The 12,285-nt window shown below is 44.2% G+C and overlaps 1 protein-coding gene across 2 annotated transcripts; it reads left to right on the forward strand.

Moving 5' to 3' along the window:
* Positions 1-3,199: 3,199 nt before the first annotated feature.
* On the forward strand, positions 3,200-9,361 carry LOC100487959 (oocyte zinc finger protein XlCOF7.1-like). 2 transcript variants are annotated; one of them, XM_031893011.1, is made up of 5 exons: positions 3,200-3,347; positions 3,898-4,038; positions 4,149-4,286; positions 4,429-4,504; positions 7,019-9,361. In XM_031893011.1, exons 2-5 carry the CDS (start codon positions 3,922-3,924, stop codon positions 8,611-8,613), a joined length of 1,926 nt encoding a protein of 641 aa, XP_031748871.1. In that variant the 5' UTR covers positions 3,200-3,347; positions 3,898-3,921; the 3' UTR covers positions 8,614-9,361. The 2 variants fall into 2 exon arrangements, with proteins under 2 accessions (XP_031748871.1, XP_031748872.1); XM_031893012.1 differs by lacking the exons at positions 3,898-4,038; positions 4,149-4,286; positions 4,429-4,504 and having other exon boundaries at positions 3,212-3,347.
* The last annotated feature ends 2,924 nt before the right edge of the window (positions 9,362-12,285 follow it).

Below are 12,285 nucleotides of genomic sequence, written 5' to 3' on the forward strand. Positions count from 1 at the left end.
AAATCCAATGTTTGTAAAAGTCCTGAAAATTCTGTTCATTTGAATACGAAGATAATTATAATAATACCAATGATCTAAAAGTTTCTAAATTTTCGTACTGAAACTGTCGTTTATGCTTGGCAATCTGAAAGTCATGAAATTATTGTATCCCAACAATCGTAAATGGCGCAAAACTCTGACTTTGAAACTTCAATGGATAATTTTGGAAGCCTCCCATAGGACTCCTTAGTACTCTGCAGCTCCCACCTGGTCAAAGGAAAGTCATGATAATGAAGCTTGAATGAATCCGAAACTTTCATACTCGTTGCGACAAATACAATTTTGTCGCACAAATTGTCGTAAATTAATAAAAATATCGTAGAAAATACGCAAAAGTTCTAAAATATGAATTTTTTGTAATTGGACCTGTCGTACGGTAATGAATGTGCCCCTCTGTGTGGGGGATATCTGCCTTACCATTACCTGCCTCACTGGATAGAAATAATGCCGTTTGCCACAACAGGGAATATGATTAAAGACCACAAATCTTCCTTTTATCTACATCTCCATAGAAAATGCCAAGCCCTGAGTAACCCAATTCACAGTTTGTAGAAAGGAGACACAAATGTAGAACTCGGGATCTTGTAAGGAGAACATGGGTTTGCGCAGACCCAGGGGGTACTATGCTCCCCTCACTCACACCATCTCACTCACACCATTACTGCATCATTACATTATTATGTAACAGCTGCAGATACGGCACAATTGTTACGGCACTTCCTTCCTTTGCTGCGGTTTTGTGAAAAAAATTGCCAATGCCGAACTCCGCACTTTCGCTGCTATTCCATGCCTACTGAAATATTCACTCATCGCTACACTATAATAATAGTTACAAAAAAGATTTTAATTGTAAAAACCCAAACTCTAGGCCACAAAAAGAATGGGAAAAGCCATACCTCCCAACATTCTGAAAACGGAAAGAGGGATAAAAATACGAATTTGACACATTTCTTGACCACGCCCATTTTGTGACCACACACCCCAAATACCACTCCTATTTGACAAAATAACCTGCCAAATTTAAAGTTTGAACAGGGGTCATGTTTTATGTGTTATTACAGTTTGGGTGAAATTGCCCTTTTTTTTTTAGCCGCGAGTCTCAGTTCCCCCAAGAGACCTGTTTAGCTTATTAGTTACACTTGTATCTCAGTGCGGGGGGGGGGGGGGGGGGGGGGGCGTTTTACCTTTCTGGGCTCTCTGCCAAAGGCTACTTATTTAATAAAATGTGAGAAACACTGTATCCAGTGGCGTAGCGAGGGGGGTGCCGAGGGGGCCATGGCCCCGGGCGGCGTATAAGAAGGGGCGGCGGCGGCTCCTTCTCTCTTACAGGCAACAGGCGCTTCTATAAGGTTGCGCCCGTGCGTATGACGTCACACGTCAGCGACGAGGCGCAACCTTATAGAAGCGCCTGTTGCCTGTAAGAGAGAAGGAGCCGCCGCCGATGGTCTGTTGGGGGTATGTACTATGGGGGAAATTGGGGGCACTGTGTGGGGGCTACTGTCTATGGGGAAATTGGGGCACTTTCCATGGGGGGGGGCCAGGTCTTTGTGGGGTATTGTGTATGGGGGCACTTCCTATTGGGGGCACTGTGTATGGGGCAATTGGGGCTCTGTGTATGAGGGCACTTTCTATTGGGGGGCAAGGTCTTTGGGGGGTATTGTCTATGGGGACACTGTGTATGGGGAAATTGGGGCACTGTGTATGGGGGCACTTCCTATTGGGGGCACTTTGTATGGGGCAATTGGGGGCACTGTTTATGGGGGCACTGTGTATGGGGGCACTTTCTATTGGGGGAACTGTGTATGGGGCAATTGGGGCACTGTGTATGGGGGCACTTTCTGTGGGGGGGCAAGGTCTTTGGGGGGTACTGTCTATGGGGGAACTGTGTATGGGGAAATTGGGGCACTGTGTATGGGGGCACTTCCTATTGGGGGCACTGTCTAAGGGCAATTGGGGGCACTGTGTGGAGGGGGCTGTCTATGGGGACACTGTGTATGGGGCAATTGGAGGCACTGTCTATGGGGAAATTGGGGCACTTTCTATGGGCAATTGGAGGCAATGTGTGTGGGGGGCACTGTGTATGGGGGTACTGTCTATGGGGCAGTTGTATGGGGGGACCGTGGCCAGAATAGCGTTAGGGGGGCCTGGCCAGCATAGTGTTAGGGGGCACTGTGGTAGGGTGACCCTAATACTTTTTATGTCTGTGTGTCCTGTACTGATGGGAGGGGCCCCGTGATTTCTGATGGCGGCCCTGCCACCATGGGCAGCCACGGACGCACAGCTGAATCCACTTTTGACAATTATGACATGCGCACCGCATTTCAAATTCAATCAAAAAAAAAAAAAAATTTAATGCTGCTTTTTTTATTTTGTCTATTTTTTTTAAGAATAACTAAATAGAGGGGCGGCAAATTTCCGGTCGGCCCCAGGCGACGAAAGCCCACGCTACGCCACTGACTGTATCTAAGTGCAGGTGATGCTCGTTAAGATTTCTGGGCTCTGCCAAAAGCTACTTTTAATTAAATTGAGGGACTTTTCAGTGAGAATCCGGTACTGCGAGTTGAGCTGTCAGAAGAGGGACTGTCCCCCAAAAATCTGGCCAGTTGGGAGGTATGGATAAGCATGCAGGGACCCCAGTGATCTTCCCACATATTTAATACTCGGTTGATATAAAAGATGACACAGTGGGTTCTGCCAGTCATTACTGTTGGTACAATGCACGGTTGGTTGGCGCAGTGGAAAGACAATTTGAACCAATGGCCACATACATTACAAATAACACTTGAGGCTGCAGGTCTGAGTGGGACAAACGTGGATGGGTGAAGGGGAATAAGCAGCTCTATCCTTTATTAAGCTTGGTCACAGGCAATAACTACTTAAGGTGAGACTTGCACTAAAAATTGCTCTTGTTGTGCATTTAATAGGGCGTTTTTCCTGGCAAGAAATGAAGGCAACTTTAATTACCACAGAAGCAACACTTTACCTGCGCTTTTTGCGCTTTACCTTTTCCACAAAATACATTGTCTACAGTCCCTAACTCAATCTGCCCCTCCGCCATCCACTGATCCAATCAGCATCCAACAGGATTCTGTAGCCAGTAAGAGAGCATGTCCCGCCTCTTCCTGTACTGCTGTAGGCAACACGGAGGAAGCGCAGAGCCTGTTACGTTCACGATTGGTTGACAGGGCGCAAGTGGGCGTTTCATCTCTCCTTTGTTAGCCAATGAATGAATGTGTCCCACCACCTCCTGCGCGACTACGGGCAGAACAGCTGAGCCCCAGGGAGTTGTCGCAGGAAAATAAGAGCGGGTAAGTTTCTATCCGTATTCCCTTCCCGGCTATAGTTCTGCTTTACGTCTGCTGCTAAATTGTGAGAGGGCGGAAGTACTATGTCTATGGTAGTTTCTATGTTAGTCTTCAGTCTGTACTTGCTTCCTCCCAATGGGTTCTGTTCCCTAGAAACAGGGTCCAGTCTGAGGGCCCAGGGTGAGATTTAGGGAGAAATGCTGTTTTGCTATCCAGGGTGCAGCTGAATGTTTAATTTTTATGCAGCCCCGGAGACAGATAATACAGTCATGTGTAATATGGTTTATAGGGGCAGTCCTGGATCTCAGAAAGGGGAATTTAACCCCAAAATGTCTACTGTCCAACTGTGTCTTTGAAATCACAGCATGAAACAGGCAGAATCACTCTGCACACTCAGTCCTACATGAGAATAAGTGAAAGGCTCCCCAGCAGGGACACAGAGTCAGGGAGATTTAACGGGATTCTATGGATCTGGGCCCCTGGAATTGTTTTGGGGGATATTGCTGGGAATAATCCCCTATAGAAATGTGTAAGTGCTTAATTCCACTTCCAGGCCCCTCCCTCCCACAAGGAGCCAATGGGAATGTGGGAGGAAGCGAGTGACCCAGTGATGGGGAAGAAGGATAAAAATGAGGAGCGGAAGGAGAGAATCCTGAATCTCACACTGGAGATTATCTATCTGCTGACTGGAGAGGTGAGGGGGGCACTGTGAGTGGCACAGTGAGAAGAGACTGTCTGTCTGTACAAAGGGGGTCTCTCTGCTGCGTTACACACTCATCATTCTCTCTCCCTCTCAATACATAGGGCTACGTCATCCCTAAGAAGAAGAGCCCAACTGTGGGTTTGGGGGCCCTGCATGCCCCTGGCTCCGTCATACAGAAGGAAAATGACAAGAAGATCCTGGAACTCATCTCCAACATCATCCAGCTGCTGACTGGAGAGGTGGGTGCGGCCCCCCAATCCCCCCTTATTGTTTAGTAACAGTGTATGATAATCCCTTTCTCTGGCTGGGGGATGACTGTAACATTGTGTGTGCCAGGTTGCCATAAGGTGTGAGGATGTTTCCATCTATTTTTCCTTGGAGGAGTGGGAGTATATAAAAGGAAACAAGGCCCTTTACAAGGAAGGGATAAAGGAGGAGGAGGAGCCCAAGCAGCTGGGTGAGTAATGGGTGCAGGGCACCAAATATCAGAACCCCGTGTAACTGAATTTATTAACAGGAACAGTACAAGGGCTGTGCCATCAAGTCAGATAATCATACATCAGCTGATAATAAAGAGGAGGTGACTTCAGTTGAAGTGGGAAACCAATCAGATTGCAGCATTAATCCATTTACAGAACAGATACAGGGAACAGACACATCAACACCTATCGTTAGATGCAGTTTCAATGTTTGTCAGAAATCCAAAACAATGGCAAAAGGTCTAATAACAGAAGAACGCGTGTATTACAGTGTATAAGTGCTCCGAGTGCCACCAAAAGTTGAAGAAGAAATGCACACACATCAAAAAAGGATCCACAAAATAAAAAAACCTGTTTCTCCTTCTAAAGGCAGAAAACGAATGGCACATCACTCAGACTTCACTGGTAAAAGCAACGGAGACAAACTGTTCAATTTCTTTGAATGTGGGAAATGTTTGAAACAGCTCTGCCAATGTCACACAGGAGAGAAACCATTCTCATGTTCCAATGCAGGAAGCGCTTTACATGAGCCTTAATGTACGTAACAGAATTCTCATGAGAGAGAAACCATCCTCATGTTCTGAACGTGGGAAATGTTTTGCACAAAACTTGCTGTAGTCGTGCCGGGGACCATGCAAACTCGTCTCCTTGATAGAAATATAGGATATAACGCCCTTTCCCTTCTGGACGTTTTATACAAGAGAGAAAGTAAATTTTTTGTTTTCTTGCTTTGAGAATTTTAAATAGCGCTTTCACCTTATTGCTCACCATGGATTCTTGTTCCTCCGTTATAGCTGAGGCCCATCTATTTATAGTGAATTCTAAACGGAGAACCTCAGCACTAAAATACTACAGTATTGTTCTGCTGTAATTGTAATTCTCAATCTGTTTCCATTCTACCAACAGCCACAACATCATCTAATTACATGTGTCTCTGTCCCACAAAAAACATCTCTTTAGAAATCTTTAAAATGCATTTTTCTTGCTGAGCAAATTCTTACCATATGCACGATGGGCAAGGGGCAACCAGCACTGCAGTTCTGGAAAAATCCCTTTCTCAGGGCTAAGGCGGGAACGCTTATCATTACAATACCAAAGAGTTTTTGGCTAAACATGCCAGTATTTCTATTGGCTTAAAAAACTCAATTATGATATTAGATAAATAATTTGAGCAAGGGGCCCCTTGTGTCTCGCAGTAACTAAACTCTCAGTTTTCAGAAGCAGTGATAGTCTTCGGTAAGGAACCAGCTAGTAAGGCTAATGCCACACGAGGCGTAGGGCTGAAATTTTCGGCAAGCGGATAAACGCTTGCCGAAAAAATCAGCCCTACGCCGCGTGTGGCATCAGCCTAAGACTGGATAAGTCCTAGTGCGTCTGTGTATGGACAGGTTGGAATGGTGCTATAGTAAACCTTTCTTCTCCAGCTGCTCACTGCAACCCTCCCTCTCAGCCAAACCATTGCATATAAATGAAAGAAAGGTTTTTAGCTGAACTACAACACTTTAGTACAGTATACAATGACTTGGGTACCAATGACTCTTAACCAAACAGAAGAATTATTAGGCTATGCAAAGGTACTTGCCCGAGTACAACAATAGGTGGAGAAGCAAAATAGAGAATTAGTGGTAATACACCTTGCATAATGGGGTCCCTGTTTCCCAACTTTACGAAGGGGATGGTTCCCTTAGTGCCTGCAGGCACATCCATCCCCAGTAACAGGTAGAGAGAGTCAGAGAGAGTCATTTCTTCCCTCCCGTTATATGGTCCTATAGACCACAACTACAATTTCAACATCCAGTGCCAGTTGGGAAAACCACCCTCCCACAGGACTTAGAATCAACTTCATTGCGTTTCACCAATGAAGAATGTGGTTCTCCTCAGGGAAGGTCTCAAACCTCAGCTGCCAATGTGAAGACACTCAAACATTTTTTTTGACAGAAATAAGGTTCATACCTTTTTAATTTTTCTTCTTTTTACCAGGGGTGAATTATTTTTTGGTTTAGATGCCAATACTCCATTACACCAATACTCGTATATAATTGTCTACACCTTATTTTATTTGTTGGTCGCCATGCTGTTTATGGTGAGTCCCATAATGTTTTGAAAGCAATGTTTGTGTCACCGAATACTTGTTTTGTGTTATTATAAGTTGTGTATTTATGGGTATGTAGGAAAGTGATACACACACACACATGCGCGGGTATCGGGACAGTCTGTCCTTGGATGCCCCTCATTCCCTTGCTAAGTGTAAGGGAAGTGATGCAACAATGTTCCACCTGTTAGATGTTAAGGTGACATGATTACTACACCTCAAACAAGTCCAATGCCCAGTGAGAAATGACAAGACCAGGATGTTAGCCCTCTCCAATAGCCCCCACTGGGGGAGAGGGGTTAGATTAAAAATGCCAGTAGAACACATTAAATCTAAAGAGGCATCTCATATACCTTTTTTGAATAAAAATAATAGTTCTTTGTTTTTGTATCTTTGCCAGATTGTAAAGCTGAGGGTGATATGAAAGCTACTGTGAAAGAAACAATGTGTTGTAATAATGAGCCAAGCAAGATTGGGGCTGAAGGAGCAGATGTTTGTGCCGACGGAAATTTCACAAACCCTGAAATTTCTCCAGCGGAACAGCCCCCACCGGCCAATGGGATTAAAGAAGAGGAAGCAACTTTATGTGAACGTGGAAACCAATCAGATTGCAGCATTAATCCCCTTACAGAACAGATACAGGGAACAGACACACCTACTGCTATCATGGGGTGCAGCCTGAATAACAGCTCGGCAGATAATTCTATATCAGATGATATAAAAGAGGAGGCGGCCTCATGGGAAGAAGGAAGCCTTTCTGATTTTAGGATTATTACTGTTTCGGAAATACAAGAAACAAATACATCTGATCCTATCATGGGATGCGACCTGAATAATAGCTTGCTAGATAATTATATATCCGTTGTTATTAAAGAGGAAGAAGTGTCATGTGAAGAGGACAACCAATCAGATTGCAGCATTAATCCCCTTACAGAACAGACACAGGGAACAGATACACCTACTCCTATCATAGGAAACAGTCTCAATGATAATTTGTCAGAAATCCAAAACAGTAGCAGAAAATCTTATAATAGAATGGGTGTGTTACAGGGGATGTATAAGTGCTCCGAGTGCCATAAAAGGTTTAGTAGCAAAAGCACATTTGTCAGGCATCAGAGAAGATACCACAAAATAGAAAAACGTGTTTCTTCTAAAGGTGGGAAATTGATGGCACGTCGCTCTCGCTCAGACCTTAAGGGAAGTAAAAGCAACGGAGACAAGTTATTTACCTGCTCTGAATGTGGGAAAAACTTTAAACACCGTTCAAGCTTTTATGTGCATCGCAGGTTTCACACAGGAGGGAAACCGTTTTCTTGTACCGAGTGCGGAAAATGTTTTTCGCAAGTGTCAGACCTTGATATACATCACAGAATTCACTTGGGAGAGAAACCATTTACATGTTCCCAGTGTGGGAAATGTTTTGCGCATCTGTCAGACCTCAAAGTCCATCAGCGAATTCACACGGGAGAGAAACCGTATTCATGTTCTGAGTGTGGGAAATGTTTCACGCAGCGCTCACACCTTAGCGCACATCTGAAAAGCCACACGGGAGAGAAGCCCTTTACCTGTTCTGAATGTGGGAAATGCTTTACACATCTGGGAGACCTTAAAAGACATCTTAGAAGCCACACGGGGGAGAAACCATTTACCTGCTCACAGTGTGGGAAAGCTTTTATTCGCAGGGCACACCTCAGCCGGCATCAAAAATGCCACTTGGGAGAGAAGCCGTTTTCCTGTTCTCAGTGCGGGAAGTGTTTCACGCAGCGGACGCACCTCGAACGGCATCACAGAAGCCACACAGGAGAGAAGCCCTTTTCTTGCTTTGAATGCGGGAAAGGTTTCGCTCAGCGCACGCACCTTTTAAGACATCACAAAGTTCACACGAGAGAGAAAGCGTTTTCCTGCTCCGAATGCGGCGAATGTTTTGCTGAAAACATCGAACTTGATTTGCATCAACAAAGTCACGCTAGAGACGAGCCCAACTCCTCTCCATGATACAAATGGTGTACAGTGCCCCTTCCTTTCTGGCTGTTACAGGAGAGACAAATATGCATTTAAACTTGTACATAACCTTTATTGAGTATGTTCTGCTGTTAATTGTATTCCAAATCCAACTACATGTGTCTATTTCCCACATAACCATCTTTTCAAGTCTTATATATCCACCCATGATGGGCAAGGAGCACCGGCACTGCTGTCCTGGAAAAGTCCTTTTGCAGTTTCAGAAAGTTGGGAATTATTATCTTAACCTGGTTGTATCGCTTTACAGTATCAAAGAAAGTCGTCTGGACTCACATTTTAGTAGAAACATTGGGTTTGAAGCCAACTGGTACTGTAGACTTTTTTGATGAAGTGCTAAGAGCAAAGTATTCCTTGTTTCTCACAATAGCCGAACTCATCTGACAGTTTGAGGAGCACTGTCATAAGGAAGGGACCAGAAGCCCAGTGAGTCTGCAGATAGACAGATTAGGATGGGCAGTACTGGGTTTCACCAAGGACATAATGGGCTTCTCCTCAAATGAAGTGTGAAGATGCTCAGACCTCATCTGTTTATTGCTACAAATAAACTTCATATATTTTCAGGGTTTCTTTTATTAAGAGGCAAATTAGTTGTTGGTTTACATGTCAAATATATATGATCTTTGTGTATATACAAGGGATTTTTAATGTATGGGTTGGAATGCAAAAGTTTGTGTAACCCTTTCTTGGCAAACTCCTGCAGAATAGAATCACATTCACTTCTCTGGGTTGTACTTGTGTTTGGGATCCAGTAGGCCTGTGAAAACCTCTTTGCTATGTTGAAAGACTGGGAAACTGGGATTTAGAGTGTAGTGTCTCCCCCTAGTGGGCACTGAAGAGCACACCTCAGGGAATTGCCACTAGGATAATAATCACACACACTGCAGTAACATAACTTTATGTAAAAGTTGAAATAAACATGAAACAAACAGTATTTGTTATAACCCCCAGGGGCACGTGGGTCTCTCTAAATCCAAGCACTGTCTCTCAATGTGCCACACTCCATACCGGGCAGACAAACCAATTGCTCAGTTCAGTCCCTGGCAAAGTTTCCTTTCCTCAAGAGCTCCTTTAAAACCCCAGGCAAGGCTGCCATCAGAAACTTTGGGGCCCCATACAAGCGCAGTACCAAAATTTTAGCCACACCCCTTGTGTGTGCAATAAAAAATACTGATGTTGATAATAGCTGATAGTTGATATAAAGAGTTCCAGTGATTAATGTGCTAAGTAACGGTCAGTTCATTGGGGGTCAGAGGAGTTTACCCTAAGTTTAACCCCTTCCCACCTATCTGCCCCTGTGCTATCATTGCTTGATATGGAAGTTATGTAAGTATTAGCATAAGTTATGTAAACTGCGTAAGTTTAGGGGCCCAATAATCTTGCTGTGGGGCCCAATAACCGGTCAGTAGTAGTTCATATAAATAGTAAAAACAATTAATGTGCTAGTAAGTCAGTATTTTAATTGGAGAGTCAGTGGAGTTCATATGTAAGTTACATAAAATGTGTAAGCGTAGGGGCCCAATGATATTGCTGTGGGGCCCAATAACGATTCTGCTGGAAAGTTCAAATAGTAAAATAGCTTCCAATATAAACAACTGATGTTACTCTATAATAAGCAGTTCATATAAAGAGTTAAAATGAATAATTAACTAGCTAATAAGTCAGTCAGTTCATTGGGGGGCAGTGGGATTTCCCTTCAGTTTATTAATTCACTGGGGTTTGTCCCTGCAAAGCTTCTCTGCATTGGCTTTTGCTTTATATGCAAGGTACTTATGTTTCTAGGCAAGTTACGTAGCTTTCTAGGCAGTTTTGCGTAAGCTTTGGTGTAACTTTATAGGTAACTTACACAACTTGTGTAACTTTAGCAGCGCAACCAGGCCCCCTTACCTAAGAGTAAGGCACAGCTGTACCCCCCAATCCCCCCCAATGGCGGCTCTGACCCCAGGTACCTGCCCCAAAGTACCTCTCCCTTTGGAATAGGCAGTTGCTCCCACATAGCAGGCCATGAGAAACACCTGCCCTCACCCAGGGGACACACAAGGATGTAAAGAAATTTTCTCTGGAGACTTCTATTGTTGCCGGTGGAAACCCTGTTCAGAGAGGCAACTCGCTCCCCTTAAGCATTATCTTTCCTCAAATATTCATACAACATAGAACAGTCTTTTTGGCTCAAGATCTGTAACACTTGGTCCCCCCCTTACCTCATAAGGTTATAGCTATATAAAACTGCAGTAGCAGACTTTCAGCCATAGTTCCAAGATGAAGGAAAAGAAAAGAAATGTTTTCCCACAAAATCTCAACCAAAAGTATTTTAAAAGCAAATAAGCTTTCTCTCCAAATCTCTTCTTAATTTATCTTCACAATGTGCCCCCCCCCCCCCCCCCCCCCCCACCCTCTGTAGGGTTTTGGTGACCACAGCCGCATACATATCTCCCAATACAAAGAATAAAAAAGCCTACAAATATTTTAGACTTATTTTTGCTGGACCACTATGGTTTCAAATTTGCCTCACTTTGTGGAACCTTATTGGAGTTATTGTGTATTAATAAATCACCTTTCTGGTTAAAGGGGAACTCCACCCAAACAAAACTTAAGCTTATTGAAAAGTAACAGTAGGTAACAGTAGTCGCCTGTCCTCAGCCTGCAGCCTCCCAATCCCACAATTCCCTGCTGCACACGTGATGCCAATAAGGAAAGGAACATCCCAGTGCAATGTATTGTGGGTTATGTAGTTCCTGCATGCTGTCTGTAAGCTGTGGAGAAGTTGTTGCAATCTGTAACATCAGTGTTTTAGTCCCTCCTCCCCTGTCAGGATTTCAAATGATGCAGAAAGAGAAGAGCTGTTTTGCAGCTGGATTTCACTACATAAACACGGTATCAGTTCCTACTTTTTGAAGGAACATATTACAGTGATAGGGATATTAGGGGCTTCTCTGTGGTGTTTGGGGCACTTTACAGCACCAGTCGTTCTTAAAGGGGAATTCCAGCTTCCCTATCAAAATTTCTTATTCTTCTTTTCAACTGTATAGTGGGAGTTACAGTTCATGTGGATCAAACCATTTCTCCAACACACTGGGAGAGCCGAGCCAAGAGAGGAAGTTGTAATGTAATGGTTTTGTTAGAAGCTGTGGTTTTGAAGGGAAATCGTTCAGTCCCCCCCACCCTTTCTTTCATCAGGTTGTGCAACCTTTCTATTACGAAAGAGGTTCTGTCAGTCTGTCTTACCAGATCCTCACATGATTATAGCTGAATATATTCCCCTTCCCCCAAACTGCTGCAGCAAATGGTACAGACATTCTTAGACTGTAAATTGTAGCCGCCATGCATTCACCCTCCTGCTCTGATAACATCCCCCTCGGGTGAGGGGCAAACAGAACCCGGACCCTGTGCCAGTGAGCTCCCCCCAGTCACAGCCAGCAGTCAGCTGCATGGAATAGATAAGATAAAGGAATACAGGAATAGCAGGCAGGGACACAGGGGGCTGGTGTTGCTTCCATTGGAACTACTGTATATGGCTCAGCGCCTGGTATTGCCCAGCAGTGAATCTCATTTCGCTTTGCGAAACTGCTGAAAAATTCACAAAACACATTGATGACAACAGGAGACATTTTTTCTCACTGCAAATGCATTATAGTCAATAGGCGTTTT

This window comes from Xenopus tropicalis, chromosome 9 (assembly GCF_000004195.4).
Source record: "Xenopus tropicalis strain Nigerian chromosome 9, UCB_Xtro_10.0, whole genome shotgun sequence".
NCBI lineage: Eukaryota > Metazoa > Chordata > Amphibia > Anura > Pipidae > Xenopus > Xenopus tropicalis.